At 40.8% G+C, this 19,864-nt stretch overlaps 1 protein-coding gene across 1 annotated transcript in view; it reads left to right on the top strand.

Annotated features, from left to right (window-relative positions):
• The window catches only part of STK3 (serine/threonine kinase 3), a 325,768-nt gene that overhangs the window by 45,786 nt on the left and 260,118 nt on the right, over nucleotides 1–19,864 (top strand). Inside the window, exon 4 of the mRNA XM_029063333.2 lies at nucleotides 13,091–13,205. Within this exon, the coding sequence (XP_028919166.1) occupies nucleotides 13,091–13,205 (115 nt within the window). The remainder of the gene's footprint in view (nucleotides 1–13,090; nucleotides 13,206–19,864) is intronic.

Raw genomic sequence — 19,864 nt, 5'->3', positions numbered from 1 at the left:
ACTGATTGCTCACTGCGTGCAGAACACTTTACTAAGCTTTTGGGACAGTACAGGTAACAGAGTTGGTAGGCTTGTTCTCTGTCCCGCGGGAGTTTACAGTCTACTGGAGGGGAGTTTACAGTTTACTACTACTGCGAAAACAAGTCAAGCACATGGCCCGCTGATGGTAGGACATACTTTAACCTCTTAGCAATTAGGGTCTGAAAATGCCCCCTTGAATAGAAAAGAACCAGAAAAGATGCCTGTCTATATTTTCTTGGGCAGTAGGCTCCAGGAGATTCACCTTCAAGGACACTCACACTCTTGAATGGAAGCTCACTATCAGCATCTTGATTTGCTCAGATCCACCTCAGGGCTTAGTACAGTGCCTGGCACGTAATAAGCACTTAACAAATGCCATCATAATCATTATTCCTATTAGCATCATCTTGAAGTGAAGGACAGCTGTAAGATCTCAGCCTCGCATCAGTACCCATTGATCCTGACTCGGAGAAAGAAAGGAGTCCTGTGGGTGCTGCCAGTGTAACATGGGATCAGTCTATAGGTCATCCGGCCTAGCATAATAATAATGGTATTTGTTAAGCCCTTACTATATGCCAGTGCTAAGTCCTGGGGAAGATTCAAGCTGAGCAGGGTAGACACAGTCCCTGTCCCACATGGTGTTCACAGTCTTAATCCCCATTTTACAGATGTGGTAACTGAGGCACAGAGAAGTAAAGTGACTTGCCCAAAGTCACACAGCGGATGGGTGGCAGAGCTGGGTTTAGAACCTTGGCCCTTCTGACTCCCAGCACTGGCTCCATTCACTAGGCTTCTCAAGTTTGAGTTGAAAGTTTATTGTAGCATCAAAATATGGTCATTTTTCTGAGGTTGGGCTTATATATGAAACTAGTATCTTGAAAACAGAAAGACTTAAGAAACTTGTTTCCTACGTGGCAGGGATCCAGTTCTCCAGTTAAGATACTGCTCCTTGTGACCTAATGTGCAAGTTCATGCTTAATTTCACTTTTGTTTGTTATCGTGTAGAAACTCCCCAAGTTTCTTTACATTGTGCCACCAGGATGGCAAATTAGTTTTTTTTTCTGCAAATTATAATGTAAAAGTTGTGTTAATCTATATCCCTGAGCATCAAAGAATGATAAAGTTTTAATTATTCACAATAGAAATTGCTGCCTTTCAGTGTATTTTCCGTGTTTGTTTATGTGTCCTAGGTGATCTGTGTGATCAGCTGCAAAAATTTGCTGTCTCTAAAAAGCATTGCATAGAAGCTGTTCATAAATTAGAATTTGTTCTGACACGTGTGTAATGTATATATGGTTGTTTAGGAAGTAACTAAATTTGGCACATAAATCTCCTTTCAACTTTCTCATTTTCATCATAGATATCACTCTCCCAGTTTTTTAATCAATCTGTGGTATATATTGGGCATTTCTGTGCACAGAGCACTTTATCAAATGATTGGGAGAGTGCAGTGCAACAGAGTTGGTAGACACAATCCTTGTCCCCAAGAAGTTTATGCAATATAGTGAGGGAGACACATTAAATTGAATTATACATAGGAGAAATTACAGGTAGGAATTAGACGCTCATCACCTTGGAATCATTTTTGACTCCTTCCTTCCCCTCATCTTTAGAAAGAGTCTGGTAGAAGCTCATTTCTCCCTGGAAATTGTTATTGTAAAGGCCCCTTCATCTCACTTTCCACAGCCCTAGCTCCACTTTGGGTGCAGACAATCTCATACCCTATCTGTTGCAATAATAATTATTGTGGTATTTGATTTTCTTATGGTATTTAAACACTGCTGTAATTACAAGATAGTCATGTTAGACACAGATTCTGTCCCACATGGCAGTCACAATCAAAATCTGAGATGGTGGGTGAAGGATTTAATATTCATCATTCATTCAGTAGTATTTATTGAGCGCTTACTATGTGCAGAACACTGTACTAAGTGCTTAGAATGTACAATTTGGCAACAGATAGAGACAATCCCTGCCCAGTGACGGGCTTAGAGTCTAATTGGGAGAGACAGACAAAAACAACATAATCATGATAAATAGAATCAATAATAATAATAATAAAGATGTTGGCATTTAAGCACTTACTATGTGCCGAGCACTGTTCTAAGTGCTGGGGTAGATACAGGGTAATCAGGTTGTCCCAAGTGAGGCTCACAGTTAATCCCCATTTTACAGATGAGGTAACTGAGGCCCAGAGAAGTGAAGTGACTTGCCCACAGTCACACAGCTGACAAGTGGCAGAGCCAGGATTTGAACTCATGACCTCTGACTCCCAAGCCCGTGCTCTTTCCACTGAGCCACGCTGCTTCTCAAAAGGATGTACACCTCATTAACAAAGTAAATAGGGTAATAAAACTATCTACAAATGAGCACAGTGCTGAGGGGAGGGGAAGGGAGAGGGGGAGGAGCAGAGGGAAAGGGGGCTTAGCTGAGGGGAGGTGAAGGGGGGAAGGGGAAGGGAGCAGAGGGCGGAGGGGGAGCAGAGGGAGCAGAGGGAAAAGGGGAAGCTCAGTCTATGAAGGCCTCTTGGAGGAGGTGAGCTCTCTGTAGGGTATTAATACCTATTTCCCAGGTGAGGAAACTGAGACAGAAGAGTAAAGTGATTTGCCTGTGGTCACACAGCAGGTAAGTAGTGGAGCAGGGATTAGAACCCAGGTCCTCCGACTTACAGGTTCTTCCATTAGGCCATGTTGCTGCTATTTAGCCTCTCTGCTGCCAATGTGTTCATTCTATAGAGCAGTGATAATCAGCTTTCTCAAATTTTGTGTTGATTGCTAACCCCATCTCCCATTTAGCTCTGTTTAAATTAAAGATTTTAATTTTAATTATACCCTTCAAGACCAGTTCTACCTTCAATTTTGCTTTCTACCTAACCCAAATCCTCTCCCTTCCCACACATTACCTTCCCCCACATCTGCCTGGTCCCATTTCCCACTCAATGCCTTTTCTCCCATTTGGAATATGCCCCTCCCATTTCTCCCCTTTCCTTCTCTCTCTTCTGATTTCCCAACTCTTTCTCTTTCTCTTTCTCTCTTCTTCTGTCTCTCCCTCTTCACCTCTTTCTTTTTGTCCCCTCCACTCTTACTCTCACTTATGCCCGATAACTGACATTTTAAGGTGCATTTAATGTAATCTTTTCAACCTGTCTCTTTCATGATGATACCATCGGTAAATAAAAAAGAATAAAATAATAAAATTGGATGCTCTTAAGCCTACTGTAGAACAAAAACCCAGTTTAAATTCCAGCTGCATGATTATGTGTAATTAGAATTTTTGAGTGGGAGGTTGATTTTCTACTTCCTCTGTCATTCTTCACTGGGAAAAAAAACTGCTGAAAAGAGGCAACTAGAAAAGAGATAACTGACCCTCCTGGCTCTTTTATATTTTACTTGTTTCCTACTGTCCCACAGGGAAGGAATGTTATTGGACAACTAGCATACCTTTTCTTTGGTTGTGACTACTATCCAAGGAAAGTGGGAACTCCTCCGGATAGCATTCATGTAAAGATAGCCCATACCGTGGCACAGTGGAAAGAGACGTGTCTGGGAGTCAGAGGATCTAGATTCTAATCGTGGCTCCTCACCTTGCCTGCTCTATGTCCATGGGCAAATCACTTAACTTTTCTGTACCTCAGTTTCTTTGTCTGCAAAATGGGGATTCAATACCCGTTCTGCCTTTTGCTTAGACTGTGATCCCATGCGGGACTTGATTATCTTGTATTTACTCCAGAACTTTCTATGTTAAAAATTTCTATGTTAAAGATTGACTTGATCATCAATATCATTTGTATTTGAGTTTCCAGTGGACTTTAAGTGGTTGGTAAAATACAACTTGGGGGCAAACACATGCTGTTTTCCCTCAAGGAGCATAAAATCTGACTAGGAAAGACAGACCCAAAAGTATTTATAGATCAGAGGGAAAGGGAACAGAAAGAGAGCAAAGTAATAAATATGAGCTTAGATAGTAGAGTGTGGAAAGTTCTGCAGCTCATTGTGTTCATAAGTGCTGAGGAGGTAGTTGGGAAGATATGGCCTGGAGAGTAGGTGGATATCAGGATGGCTTTGAGGTAGGGAAGACTGTATTTTTGTGGATTTGAAGGGGAGGTAGTTTCAGGCGGTAAGGAGGGCATCACCAAAGGACTGGAAGTAGGAGTGTTGAGAATGAGGCTCTGAGTCATTTTTCCATATCTGATGGTTTGGTTTTTTTTGGTAGAAGTCTAAAATGGAAACCCTCTTTACTCATTAAGTTTTGAGTTTTCCTAAATATCAACTGCAATTTAAATATCTGTTTGTAGCTTGAAAATGTATACTTGTTAAATTTGATGATTTGAAGAAAAAAGTTAAATTCCTCTATTCCTAAATTCCAATAAATGAAGTCAGATTATCCATGGTGGTTCCTAATTGTTTTGTCACAATTTTCCCTTGAAACTAATTATCCAGTGATTTTCTTTATTAGAATTAATGTAGAAACTAGACTTGAAATTTTAGAATAATAGTTGAGAAATTCTAGTAATGGCGCTGTAGGATCTGCCATCCATCATCATCTGGTTTATACTGTGAAAGGTCGATTACATCATGATGGGCTGATTGAGTAGGTAGAAAGAAGGAAGAAGTCCATATTTTATTCTGTTGCCTGGATCTAAAAAAACAACAACCCAAAAAACAAACGTTGAGTCCATGGTGCTCATTCACTTCTGCATCAAATGGAACTTCCTTACCATTGGTTTTAGAGCACACAATCAGTTCTCCCCCTCCTATCTTACATCATTGATCTACTGCATTCCAATCTACCCACTTTGCTCCTCTAATGGCAGCTTATTCACTGCATCTCGATCTCATCTGGCTTGCCACCATCTTCTTGCCCATGCCTTCCCTCTGATCTGGAACTTCCTCCCATTCCATTTATGACACCTTCAGAGACTTGTTAAAAATCGCATCTTTATGAGGCCTTCCCCGAGTAAGCCCTCTTTCCCTCTACTCCACCTCCCTTTTACATTGCCTATAGACTTGAATCTGGATCCTTTTAAACACTTGCTATTCACCACCTATCCTTAATTTATAATGATGTCTCTCTACCCTTCTGGATAGTAAGCTCTCTTAGACTGTAAGCCCATCAAAGGGCAGGGAATGTCTCCATCTGTTACCCATTTGTACATTCCAGGTGCTTAGTACAAGGCTCTGCACATAATAAGCGCTCAATAAATACTATTGAATGAATGAATAAGCTCTTATAGGCAGGGAATGTGTTTGCCAACTGTTATAGTGTAGTCTCTCAGGCGCCTAGTATAATGCTCTGCACACATTAAGCACTCAATAAATACTATTGATTGATTGAACTATTTTACTCCTATTAAATGGTTAAATTCTTCAGAAACATTGTACTTCTCTAGTTATCATTACACCATCTTTCCCATGCTAAGAGGAAGGGATCATCAATCCATCCAAGATCTAACTGATATCTCATTGTATTATTATTTTGGGAGGAGTGGTTTTTATTTCAGCTGCATAAGGCTTTGAGTTATAGACTGAATACTTCAAACATTCACTAGCATTATAACCGATGTCCTGAATAACATTCCATCAATCAATCAATCTTATTGATTGATTGCTTACTGTGTACAAAGCACTGTACTAGATGCTTGGCAGAGTACAATATAGTAGAGTTGGTAGACACGATCCCTGTCTACAAGAGACTTATGGTCTAGAGAGGGAGGCAGACATTAAAATCAATTACTGATAGGGGAAATGGGCTAGTATAAGGATATATACATAAGTGCTGTGGGGTTGGAGGTGGAGTGAATGACAAGTGCTTAAGGAATACAGGTCCTGGGGCATAAATGAAACAGAAGGGAGAACAAATAGGGGAAAGGAAGGCCTAGTTGGGGAAGACCTCTTGAAGGGAATGTGATTTTAGTAGTGCTTGGTAGATGGAGAGAGTGGTTGTCCATCGGACTTGAAGCGGGGGCCAGAAGGAAGACACGAGCTAGGCGTTGGCACAGAGACAGACGAGTTCAAGGTACAATGAGTAGTTTGGTAGTGGAGGAACAAAGTGTGAGGACTGGGTTGTAGTATGGAACAATGTGGAGAGCTGACTTCATGCTTTAAAGCCAATGGTAAGGATTCTCTGCTTGGTATGGAGGAGGATGGGCATCACTGGAGGCCTGTGAGATGTATGGAGACTTGAACCGAATTTATTATTCTTTTTCTTTAAAGAAAAAGATCGGGGAGCAGAGTAAATATGGAATGGAGTGGGGAGACACAGGAGGCAGGGGAGGTCAGCAAGGAGGCTGATAGAATAGTCAAGGCGGGTTAGGATAAGTGGTGGGATTAGTGGGCCAGTAGTTTGGATGGAGAAGAGGGAATTTTAGTGATGTTGTGAAGGTAGAACCAACAGGATTTGGTTACAGGTTGAATATGCAGGTTGAGGATAGTGCCAAGGTTGCAGGCTTGTGAGACAGGGAGGATAGTGGTATTATGGGGAAGCAGTGTGGCTCAGTGGAAAGAGCCCGGGCTTGGGAGTCAGAGGTCATGGGTTCTAATCCCAGCCCCACCACTTGTCAGCTTTGTGTCTTCGGGCAAGTCACTTGACTTCTCTGTACATCTGTTACCTCATCTGTAAAATGAGGATTAAGACTGTGAGCCCTATGTGAGACAACCTGATCCCCTTGGATCCCCCCAGCGCTTAGAACAGTGCTTTGCATATAGTAAGCGCTTAACAAATGCCATTATTATTATTATTATTATCTACAGTGACAGAAAATTATGGGGAGGACAGGGTTTGGATGGAAAGATGAGGAGTTCCATTATGGACTTGCTAAGCTTGTTGTGTCAAATAGAAATGTCCTGAAGGTAGGAAAAAATGAGAGACTCCAGAGGAGGAGAGCGGTAGATTTGGGAAGCCACGGTTGATAATCTTTCCAGGAGAAGGGGGTGGTCGACAGTGTTGGAAGACAGCTGAGAGGTCGAGGAGGCTTTGGATGGAGTAGAAGCTTTTGGATTTGGCAAAAAGGAGATCATCAGTGCTGTTAGAAGCGGCAGTTTCTATGGAGTAAAGGAGGTGGAAGCTAGATTGCAGGGGGAAGAGGAGAGAGTTGGATGAGAGGAAGTGGAGGCAGTAAGCTTAGGCAACTTGCTCACTTAGATACATATGAATAACTTATTTACTTTTAAGCCTCCCCCTCTAGGCTATAGGCTCATTGTGGGCAGGGAACCTGTCTACCAACTCTGTTACATTTTACTCTCCCAAGAGCTTAGTACAGTGCTCTGCACACAGTAAATGCTCAATAAATATGATGGATTGATTGACCAAGAATTTGGAGAGGAATGGTAGGAGGGACGTAAATCAGCTAGATTCACATGTTTGAAAGAAGTGGGGAAGGAGCCACAGGAAATGGAATGTATGAAGATGGTGGTGAGGGAAGGAAGAAGGGACAAGGCAAAGATAATTTATTTATATTAGTGTCTGTCTCCCTCTCTAGACCGTAAGCTCATTTTGGGCAGGGAACGTGTCTACCTGCTTGGATATATTGTGCTCCATCAGAGCACGGTACGGTGCCCTGCACCCAGTAAGTGTTCAATAAATACGATTGATTGGTGCGTTTGACACTTATAGCACCTTTCACTGTTCACTTCTAAGCTTCTTGATCTCTTTGAAGGCTCGGCCCAAGGAGAGCGATCCTCTTCTAATAATAATAACAATCACTTTGTTAAGCGCTTACTATGAGTGCCACATGCCAGACAGATCTGCTGGGTTTGTTCCACAAGAATCTGCAGGCTGCTGATGTACCACAATGTTTAAGACAGTTCTCTACATTTCATTTTGTTCTCCCTGCTGCAGTCATTCATTCTCCACACCCCGACAACGAAGCATGTTGCTAGGAGCATTTTCTCAGCGCTTATGTGCTGACAGTATTTCAGAATCTCACTTCAGATATTTATTTGGTTTAGTACAGTGTTCTGCACACTAAGCGCTCACTAATGATTAATTTTTTTAATAATAGTATTTGAGAGCTTACTGTGTGTCAGACACTGTACCAAGCATTGGGGTACATACAAGCTAATCAGGTTGGACCCAGACTGTGTCCCACATGGGGCTCACACTCATAATCCCCATTTTACAGTTGAGGCAACTGAGGCACAGAGAATTTAAGTGATTTGCCCAAGGGCACTCAGCTGACAAGTGACAGAGCTAGGATTAGGACCCAGGTCCTTCTGACTCCCAGGCCTGTGTTCTATCCACTAGATCAAGCTGCTTCTCAGTTGAAGCAGTTCTCAATCATGGTTGGTTAAAATGGTTTGGGTAAATCCACTGTTGAGCTTCTCAATGGAGTGGATATGGATTTTTATAGGTTTTAAAAAAGTGTAACTTTGGCATAATTTTAACATTGTGTTGTTTACCTCCAGTAAAAATGGGTTTGAAAATCTTAAAAGTTTTATGTTTTATTTTTGATTCACAAGATTGTGAGATATGCAGAACAGGTTTTTCTTCAGTGGTATTATTCTTCCTTCCATCAATGAACAAATGACACAAATGGCTAAGCCACTGCTTGACAAGGCAGCTGCTTTTGGATACATAGAATAGCATAGTTAAGGCAACCTTACCTAATTTAGCTTATCAGAGGCTAGTATCAATTCAGAAACCCTTATTTTATGTGTGGGTTCTATTAAAGTGAGAAGAATGATGACATGCAACTGATAAGCATAAAGATGATCATGGATATTTATTATTCCAGCCCCATTCCAGGTTGGAGTGAGAGGAAACCCCTCAGAAAACCCCCAAAACATGTGACATATTTTAAAATGACACAACTTTCCAGACACTATCAATAAATCAATCAATCGTATTGATTGAGGCCTTTGAGAAGCAGTGTGGCTCAGTGGAAAGAGCACGGGCTTGGGAGTCAGAGGTCATGGGTTCGAATCCCTGCTCTGCCACTTGTCATCTTTGGGACTGTGGGCAAGTCACTTCACTTCTCTGTACCTCAGTTCCCTCATCTGTAAAATGGGGATTAAGACTCTGAGCCTCATGTGGGACAACCTGATTATCCTGTATCTACCCCAGCTCTTAGAATAGTGGTCTGCACATAGTAAGCGCTTAACAAATAACAACATTATTATTATCATTACTATGGGCAGAACACTGTAGTAAATGTTTAGGAGAGTACAGTCTAATAAAATTGTTAGATACATTCCCTGCCCACAACAAGCTTACATTCCACAGGGGTATTCTCCAAAATTCCCCTCTCAAGGTCGCACCTGGAGAGTTTCCAGTACTCTATCAGTCTTGGATAATGCGGGGGAGAGTCGAGCAGAGGCCTGTCCTTTCCATTCCTAGCTTGGGAAATGGCTAGTGAGTGGCAGACAATCTGCTACAAGTCAAAACTCACCCGTGCTGGGCAGCAGCGGCACTGGAGAGAGTCGAGGGCGGAGATTCGAGTTTACTGCACGGAAGGCAGCAATGGTAAACCACTTCCATATTTTTACCAAGAAACCTCTATGGATACACTACCAGAATGATAACAGATGGAGTGCGGGGCGTTCTGGGCGAGTTGTGTCCATGGTGTCGCTATGGGTCGGAAGCGACTCGACGGCATGAGACAAGATTCTCCAAAATAATCTCTTGATCCTATTGACTGAAAGGAGATACCCAAGTGCACAAAATTGATTTGATTCGCCCATGAGAAAATTAGCCCAGTTTCATAATTAATTTCATTTTGACAGTGGTAATGATAATGAACATTTAATAACAATGGGTCAAGTGCATTTTAGGATGGGAAATAGTTAAAATAGGTAAAACACCAAACAGTCCTTAATAATAGGTTATTAGGGGAAAGGGGAAGAATTTTAAATAGCACAACCATAACCATGAGGAGAAGGATAAAGAGGGTAACCATCACACTGTTGGAGATAAAAACTGGATCATTGGCGTGACCAAAGTAATGGTATTTATTACGTGCATTTGAAAATCCTCCTTGGCACTTTTTGGAGCCAAGTAATAAACAGATTTATGATGGAAAAAATTCACTTCTAATATAAAGTGCACATTGCCGTAGTAACATAGTATCCACCTTAATCCTATTAAGTAAAATTACAATAGGGCATTAATGAAAACTAGGTAATGGAAAAATCACCATACTTGGAAAATTTTAAATCGTAATACTCAGATTTTTGAATTACTACTTTCACACACAAAAGCCTTTAAAATAGAAATTTAGTAAACTATAGTAAAACAGAGTGAAAAGGTGTTTTCTAGTAAAGTTTAATTTAAATTCACAGTGAGAAATGCTTCACTCCCAGGCAATCACGTTCACCTCTTCGGTTAGTTGTAAGGGTTAAATAAAAAAATCTCAAGCTTTTGATACATTGTGTATTGGTGGATAGAACCCAAATATTTCACTTATATTTTTCTCCTTAGCTGGTTTATTTTTCAACCCCTTTTAAAAAGTTCATTTTTGGGTTTAGCAGAGAGAGAAAGAAGGTGAGGCAGAAGTGAAGGTCAGAGCAAGAACAGAGGATAGGGGAAGTAACAGAGCGAAGGTCCGAAGAGACTGGTTGGGGAAGCTCAGAGCGGGGGATTCACGGGATTGTCCTGGAATGGAATTGGGTTCATCGAGACTAGCCCTAATTGTGGAATGGTAGTTCTGTGTTTGCTCCTCACCCAAGCTTCTGGTGCCATTGTCCCATGGAATATTTCTTCCTTCAATAATAGTAATTATGGTATTTGTTAAGTGCTTACTCTGTTGGCAGGCACTGCCCCAAGTGCTGGGGTGGATGGGTGTATACAAGCAAAGCGGGTTGGATACAGTCCCTGTCCCCCATTTTACAGATCCCCATTTTAGAGAGGAGGGAACTGAGGCCCAGAGAAATGAAGTGACTTGTCCAAGGTCACACAGCAGACAAGTGGCGAAGCCGGAATTAGAACCCAGGTCCTCTGACGCCCAGGCCCGTGATTTTTCCATTAAGCCATGCTGCTTCTCCAATCCTCTTCAACCCTTCCCCTTCACTCCCTCTCTCCCCTTCAAGAATCGTTGAAGCTATCAGCACTGACCCAGGGAAAAAGCAGGGAAAATAATAATAATAATAATGATGATGGTATTTGTTAAGCACTTACAATGTGCCAAGCACTGTTCTAAGCACGGGGGGGATCCAAGGTAATCAGGTTGTTCCACCGGGGGCTCACAGTCTTAATCCCCATTTTATAATGGTGATGATGTTTGTTAAGAGCTTACTTTATGGCAAGCACTGTTCTAAGCGCTGGGGGAGATACAAGGTAATCAGGTTGTCCCTCGTGGGGCTCACAGGCTTCATACCCATTTTAGGGATGAGGTAACTGAGGCACAGAGAAGTTAAGTGACTTGCCCAAAGGTGTGCATCCACGTGTTATCTGGGATCCCATGGGTGGGTGACTCCCCTGGAAAAAACTTGGGGTTATTTTCCTGCTGGACTGTTTAGTCAAGTAGGATCCTTAGGGAGCAGTCATCAGGCAGTCAGTTGTATTTACTGAGCGCTTACTGTTTGCAGAGCACTGTACTAAGTGCTTCATTTCCTCAGTGCTTAGTTCTGATCCCGGCTCCACCACTTGTCTGCTCTGTGACCTTGGGCAAATCACTTCACTTCTCTGGGCCTCAGTTACCTCCTGTAAAAAAAAAAAAAAAAATGGGGGTTAAGAGTGTGAGCCCAATGTGGGTCAGGGCTGTGTTCAACCTGATTAACTTGTATCTGCCCCAGCACTTAGAACAGTGCCTGGCACTATAGCAAGCACTTTACAAGTACCATATTTATGATTAATCATTATTATTACAATATGATATTATGACAATATTATGACAATATTGCAATTATTATATGACATTAGCCCCTGTTTATGAGGCTGGTCAAAATCTGATACACTCCTGCGCTTGAGTATTTTGAGAAGATATCATTGCAATTTAAATTCATAATGAATGTATGTACATGATTTCAGCCAGCTTTGTGAATCTTGTTTGGGTGCTAATAGTCTACTGTATAAATAAAGAAATAAAAAAAATCCATAACCCAGAAAGTGTTGTGGATAGGTGTGTACCTTTACACATCTAGATATATTTTGAGTGCTGGAAAGAAACTATAATGCTTTCTAGCTATATCAATATTAATAATTTTGAAAAGACAGAGTTAACAGCATTCACCTCTAGTAAAGTGTCATCTTCTAAGTGATATGAAGATCTCATTCTTTGTCCCAAGAGTTTGAGACCCCCATCAAATTTTTTCAGGGGACTGGAACCTGATTAGATTGTAAGATGCTCAAAGGCAGGGATCGTATCTGCTAATTGCTTTGTACAAAGAAGCAGCGTGGTGTAGTGGGTAGAGCATGGACCTGGGAGTCAGCAGGTCATGTGTTCTAATTCTGGCTCTGCCACTTGTCTGCTGTTTGATCTTGGGCAAGTTACTTCTTTTCCCTGGGCATCAGTTACCTCATCTGTAAAATGGGATTGAGACTGTGAGCTCCACGTAGGTCAGGGACTGTGTCCAACCCGATTTGCTTGTATCCACCCAGCACTTCGTACAGTGCCTGGCACATAGTAAGTGCTTAACATATACCGTTATTATGTTATTAGCAGTATTAATATTGTGCACACATTATGCACTCAATATTTTTGATTGGTTGACCCTATAACCCATTTTTATACTTTAAAAATCAAGACTTCAGACCACAAAATAATAATAGTAATATTTGTTACGTACTTACTATCTGCCAAGCACTGTACTAAGTACTAAGGTAGATGCAAAATAATCATTCCCACATAGGACTCCCAGTCTCGGGAGGAGGGAGAACAGGTATTGAATCCCCACTTTGTTGATGAGGGAATTTAGACTAGAAGAAGTAGAAGTTAAGTGATTTGCCCAAGGTCACAAAGCAGACAAGTGGCTGAGTTGGGATTAGAACCCATATCCTCTGATTCCCAGGCCCATGATCTTTCCATTAGGCCATGCTACTACATCATGGGAATCGACTGGGTGTAAAATATCCTAATGTTAGTCGAAATTTTATTGCTTGAGTGAGTGAAAATAAATTGTTTTGTGTTTTTCTTCAGTCCTTATGTAGTTAAGTATTATGGCAGCTATTTTAAGAACACAGACCTCTGGATCGTCATGGAGTACTGTGGAGCTGGCTCCGTCTCAGACATAATTAGATTAAGGAACAAGACGGTAAGTCTTATTTTCAACATATGTATTTTAAAATTGTCTGCTAATTTTATTTCTAAGGATCGATGTGCAGAAGCCTCCTGAGGATGAAGCTGCTTGGTTTCAAAGAAAATATTGTGGGGTAGGGGGGAAAGAAATGGAAAATCACTGCTGAGCATGTGGAGGGTAGGCTAGAAGCAGCTGCAGCTACAACCAGTCACATAGCTTGGATTCATAGAGACTTGATTCCCTTCCTGGCAGTGTTGGAATTCAGGCTTGTACTTAATATATTCATGCTGAATACTAGGCCTTACTACTTCCTTTTTGTAAGAGAGCATTATAGGGCTTACAATTACATCCTCTGAAGAGAAGATTGTTTACAAAAGCCAGATAAAATTCATTTTCTTGATGCAGATTTCATTTAGATTTCACTGACTTGTACACTCAGATGCTTCAGCTGAGAAATATGAGAAGGCTTGATTAAGGGGGAGTGGCAGATGAAAAATGCTACAATGATTTGGTGGTAGTGAAAACTTTAGGAGAAGGGTACCACAGTTTTATATTTTTCTGCTTTGGCCTCTTTAAACAGTCTCTCTTCAGCTCTAGAGAAGGATAAAGTCAAATGCTATTTTAAAAAAACCCCACAAGTACTCCAATTTTCCTCTATAATTTTAGCCTATAGAAAATTATTTTTTTTAATCATTTCAGGACGCTTAAAAGTAATATGGACCTGTCATTGCATTTTTGTAATGCAATTTAGTGAAATGTTCTAATTAGCAAAATACTTTTATGGCCATGTTTTAATTTACTGAGAGAACTATTTAGGTAATAGTTACCTTAGGCTTAACTGTGCATCTAGTTAGTTTTGGCCATAATTTCTAACAATGAAACTGCCCTGTTTATCTGTGAAATGATGGAGGAGAATAATCAGAGACAATTTGTAATTCTAAAGAATGGTAACCTAATTACTATATGATATTATTATAGGTTGTCAGAAATGTTCCAGTAAAATACATTCAGAAAAATGCTTAAATACTTGAGTCAATTTGCGGTTAACCAAAATCATCTTAAAATTTGAATGGGAAGTAAGTTGAAAGTTTACTCTACTGAAGCTTTTTTGTTCTGTTGTGGAGAATAAAGTAAATAGGATTTCTCAAGGAAATGAAGCAGCAGTTCAATAATCCTTGTTTGACAGAATGGATGGAGTGATCTATGATGTTCTGATTATAATGCCTAACTCAAGTTTGCAGAAATCAAATGATTCTTGAATGGGGGAAAGAATATTTTGTAAAAAATAATTTCACTTAAATTTGAAAAATAATTTAAAACCTCACCAAAGACAAAAACTTCACAAGCTAATAGAAACACATGGGGGCTCTACTACAAGTATTCTGTATTATTTTATGAGGGACAGTATGTGCCTGAGAAACTTGTTTAAATTACCCCTTGTGTACTTTAGCTACATCTTTTTTGTTGAACAAGTAATTGGTTTCATCAGAGTTATGATAAATCATTTGAGGCATGGCGATCTGGCGAGGTAAGGAAAAAGTAGTTGGAAGGAAGAGAGAAAGAAGGAGCACTGTTGTGGCTTTTAACTGTTTATTTCCTAAATTTAAGTCATCTTGCAGATTTTTCCCATGGAGTGTCTGCCCTGTTGAGAAAATCATGAAGAAGAAATTTTACATTTAGAAGAAAAATGAGCAAAACCACAGTGACCCTCCTGAGTTTGCTATTGGAAATGATGGATTCTAGGGGGCTGAACCCTGGGCAATGATTTATCTGGGATTTGATTTCCTTTAAAGATGAATAAGAAAGACCAACTCTGAAATTATGGCTGTATTTTATTTTAAACTGAAGTGTAGTTGCAAATTTTATTAAGCACTAAAGGGCTTGCTTGTTCCATTTAAAGTAAAAGCATGTATTATACCAATGTCCAAAGATTTTCTTTGACAACACAAAACTGAAGTCTGTCACAGTTTTGCTACTTAGGTACCAAATAACACATTTAAGTGACAGAGAGGTAGAAAAGCCAAATAAAAAAAAGTCTGGCATGTTCTTTAGAAGATTGTCAATATGGGGCCAACTTGGGGAACAGTTGGGAGAATAATGCAAGTGTGATGTTGAGAGACTAGGTTCTAGTCCTGGCATCGTCATTTACCTGCTGTACTACTTTGGGCAAATCCCAACCTCCCTGGGCTTTGGTTTTCTTATACTTAAAATAGGGATAAAAATACTCGTCTCTCCTAGCTCTTGAGGGTGTTTTGAAGATATAATTAGATAACTGTGTGAAAGCATTTTACTAATTCACGGTATTTTAATAAAGCTCCATACCTTCAGTGTTTTAAGAACAATGGTAATGTCTAATTGCTATATTGCTGAAATATTTAAGCCTATCAAATATGTCAGGTTGGATTTTTGGAGGGATTTTCCTGGTGCCATTAATTAAGAGCCATATTTAACATTTTTTTAATGGTATTAAGTGCTTACTTTGTGTCCAACACTGTTCTAAGCGCTGAGGTAGATAAAAGTTAATCTGGTTGGACACAGTCCTTGTCCCACGGAAGGCTCACAGCCTTAATGCACATTTTACAGATAAGTAACTGAGGCACAGAGAAGTGAAGTGACTTGCCCAAGATCACACGTCCACCAACGTTGCTAAAATCCACCCTTTCCTTCCCGTCCAAACTGCTCCCAAGTTAATCCAAGTATTTATTGTATCCTGCCTTGATTACTGTATCAGACTCCTTGTTGATCTTCCTGCCTTCTGCCTCTCCCCATTCCAATCCATACTTCACTCTGCTGCCTGGATCATTTTTCTACAAAAAAGTTCAGGCCATGTTTCCCCTCTGCTCAAGAACCTCCAGTGGTTGTCCATACATCTCTGCATCAAACAGAAACTCCTTACCATTGTCTTGAAAGCACTCAGTGACCTTATCCCCTCCTACCTCACTTCACTACTCTCCTTCTTCAACCCAGCCCGCACACTCTGCACCTGTAATGCCAAACTTCTCACTGTCCCCCAGTCTCCTGAGTCTCCCCACCGACTTCTCATCCATGTCCTGCATGTGGGATGGAACTCTTTCCCTCCTCATATCCGGCAGACAATTACTCTCCTCGTGTCAAAGTCTTATTGAAGGCTTATCTCCTCCAAGAGGCCTTCCCTGACTAAGCCCTCCTTTCCTCTTTTCCCAATCCCTTCTATGTCATCTCGACTTGTTCCCTTTATTCTTCCCCCTCGTCGTGTCTTCACGGCACTTATGTACATATCTGTAATTTTATTTATTTATTTTAATGACTGTCTCCCCCTCTAGACTGTAAGCAGGTTATGGGCAGGGGATGTGTATGTTATATTATTGTATTGTACTCTACCAAGTGCTTTGTACAGTGCTCTGAACACAGTGAGTGCTTAATAAATATGGTTGGCTCACTACCATCAGACTAAGATGAGAATGTTGCTTTTGTCAATGGTAGTAAAGTTTTGAAGGGGTGATGGCTTTGTAGGTGTCATTAGAAATAAATAGTAGGAAGGCATCTTCCTACTCTAGGTTCCGTGCAGAGTTACTGGCAAAAGGGGATATAACTGGAGTAATTGGAAAACAGAGTTAAGCCTTCTTATTGCTAAGTCTGTATTTGTAATTACTTTTTGCTGAGGAAAATTGCTTATTCTAGTTTCTAACTTCTTAAGGTGTTTGAGCGGAAGAGGCAAAAAATGAGTTATTGGTGTTTCTTGAATACTGAAGCGAATAGGTTTTAGTATTTCATGGTAGACTTGTAAATAAATATATTCATTTATTCACTGACCTCCCACCCTCCTGTCTCTCCCCATTCCAGTTCATGCTTCACTCTGCTGCCCAGATCATTTTTGAACAAAAACGTTCAGGCCACGTTTCCCCACTCCTCAAGAACCTCCAATGGTTGCTCATCCACTTCTTCATCAATTATTTATTTATTGAGCACTTTCTGTGTGCAGAGCACTGTACTAAGCACTTGGGAGAGTACAATATAACAATAAGCACCCATAGAACTGCCAATCTGATCAAAATTAATATTTTTCTTTGATACCCGTAGTTAAGGTATTTGCAAATATAAGGAAAATTTTAAGAAATTACGAATTTCAGTTAGGTCAGACTTAAGGAACAGTATTGCATTTCAGACTTTATTGTGAGAAGAGGAACCGTCAAGCATATCATCGTCTTCAGCTCTTTATTTATCATACTACAGGATACCATGAACCAGAGAGGGCACTGGGGAAAATGCTATAGACTATCAAACCCAGGCCTTCCCCTTACACAGTGCTAAGTTTAAAATTAGGGGTTGCAATGCATTCACAAAAGATTTAATTCTCATGAACTGCTAAAGTTCGTAATAATTCAATAATTTCAACTGATCAATCAGTAGTATTTATTGTACACTTAGTCTGTGCAGATCCCTGTACTAAATGATTGGAAGATAATAGAGTTTGGAGACACGTTCTCTGCCATCAAGGTTCAAAGGGGAAAGCAACAGTTTAAAGGTATATAAATAATAGTAATAATAATAATGCCACTTATCTGGTATCTTACCCCAGAGCTCAGTGCAGTGCCTGGCACATAGTAAGCGCTTAACAAATGCCATTTTTTTAAAAAGGGGATTCAGTGGTTGATGTGATAGCAGTTAGGTATGGAGAGGACAAGGTGGCTTGTGGAAGACAGTTGAATACGTGGGTTGAAGGAGAGAGCGACGTCAAAGATGATGTCAAGGGTAATGTGGGTTTGCAAGTTGGGGAGATTGGTGATGTTGTCAACAGGGATGGGAAAGTTAGTGAGAGAAGAAGGTTTGGGAGGGAAGGTGAGTAGCTCAGTTTTAGGTATGTAATGCTTGAGGAGTTAATAATAATAATAATGGTTTTTGTTAATTGCTTACTATGTGCCAGGCACTGTATACTATGTGCTGGGGTGGATACAAGCAAACTGGGTTGGACACAGTCTCTGTCCCACATGGGGCTCACAATCTCTATCCCCATTTTACGTATGAGGTTACTGAGGCACAGAAAAGTGAAGTGACTTGCTCAAGGCCACACAGCGGACAAGTGGTGGAGCTGGGATTAGAACCCATGACCTTCCGACTCCCGGCCTGTGCCTTCCCCACCGTGCCATGCTAATGAATCAGGCATTTCACAAGTAGTTAATAGACCTTCAAGGACAACCAGCCTTCCCTGGGGCCCACGGTATCCATTGGCCTTTCAACACTGTTAAAGAAAAAATGAAAAGATGGACTCTCCTTACTTGCAGTTGAGTAGAATGGAGACCCATCTTCCCTGCTGCTGGTGGTGGTGATGGTAGCAGCGGAGAGGGATTTGGGACTGTGTTTTCATTCATTCAATCGTATTTATTGAGCATTTAATGTGTGCAGAGCACTGTACTGAGCACTTGGAAAGTGCAATTGGGCAACCAATAGAGACAATCCCTACCCAACAGTGGGCTCACTTTGGACTTGGATCTTCAGCCTTGAAACTTCTGGTATCAGAGCTCCGTCATCATTTGGTTGCTCTCCTCATCTCTCTTCCCTTTATTTTTTTGATGGCATTTAAGTGCTTTCTATGTGGCAAGCACTGGAATAGATACAAGCTAATCAGGTTGCACACAGTCCATGTCCCACTTGTGGCTCACAGTCTTAACCCCCATTTTACAGATGAGATAACTGAGGCTCAGAGTACTGAAGTGACTTGCCTAAGGTCACACAGCAGACAAGTGGCAGAGCTGGGATTAGAACCCGGGTCCTTTGACTCTCTGGCCCGGGTGGCCACACTGCTTCTCACAGGCCTCACTGATTCTTCCTGCAGCTGCTCACTCTTCCCTGAAGAATTTAGTAATCAAGTATTCCAATCAGACTTTATTGAGCACTTACTGTGTGCAGAGCACTGTACTCTGGTGAGAATGTTTTTTGTAATCATATCATCGTGAAGATTCTGAATTTGAGGCACTGCATATCTTATCATGGTTATTGCTTATTGCTTATTATGCGTCAAGCACTGTTCTAAGCCCTGAGGTAAATACAAGCTAATCAGGTTGGACACAGTCCTCGTCCCACATGGTGCTAAAATTATTCCTGTAGGAAACTGCTTTTCAGAATCAATCAATCAATTAATGACATTGAGAATTTACTATATAGTAAGTACTGTGCTAAGTCCTTGGGAAACAGCATGGTGTAATGGAAAGAGCACGAGCTTGTGTGTCAGGGGACTTGGGTTCTAATCCTGGTCTCTGCTACTTGTATGCTGGGTGACCTTGGGCAAGTCACTTCTCTATGCCTCAGTTACCTCATCTGTAAAATGGAGATTAAATCCTCCTCCCTCAAACTTAAACTGTGATCCCTCTGTGGAACAGGTACTCAGTCCAAACTGATTATCTCGTATCTACCCAGTGCTTTGTACAGTGCTTGGCCCAGACTAAGCACTTAACAAATACTATAATTATTGTTACTATTATCGGAAGGGTACAGTACAATAGAGTTGGTCCCTGCCCACCATCCATATCTTTACCAAAGTGGAATCTTTTTCATGTCCTCTTTTACAAAATATCTTTAATTGATGTCTCCATTTTAGACAAAATACGCAAGGAATTGTATGCATTTGTTTGCCTGGGAACAGAGAATCGCATGGTTCAGTTCCACTCATCAATTCCAACAGTTGATGCTATCAACCA

The sequence above is a fragment of the Ornithorhynchus anatinus genome, chromosome 4, assembly GCF_004115215.2.
Source record: "Ornithorhynchus anatinus isolate Pmale09 chromosome 4, mOrnAna1.pri.v4, whole genome shotgun sequence".
In the NCBI taxonomy this organism is placed as follows: domain Eukaryota; kingdom Metazoa; phylum Chordata; class Mammalia; order Monotremata; family Ornithorhynchidae; genus Ornithorhynchus; species Ornithorhynchus anatinus.
Note: the sequence above shows the minus strand (reverse complement) of the source record. Positions and strands in the feature narration are given on the sequence as shown.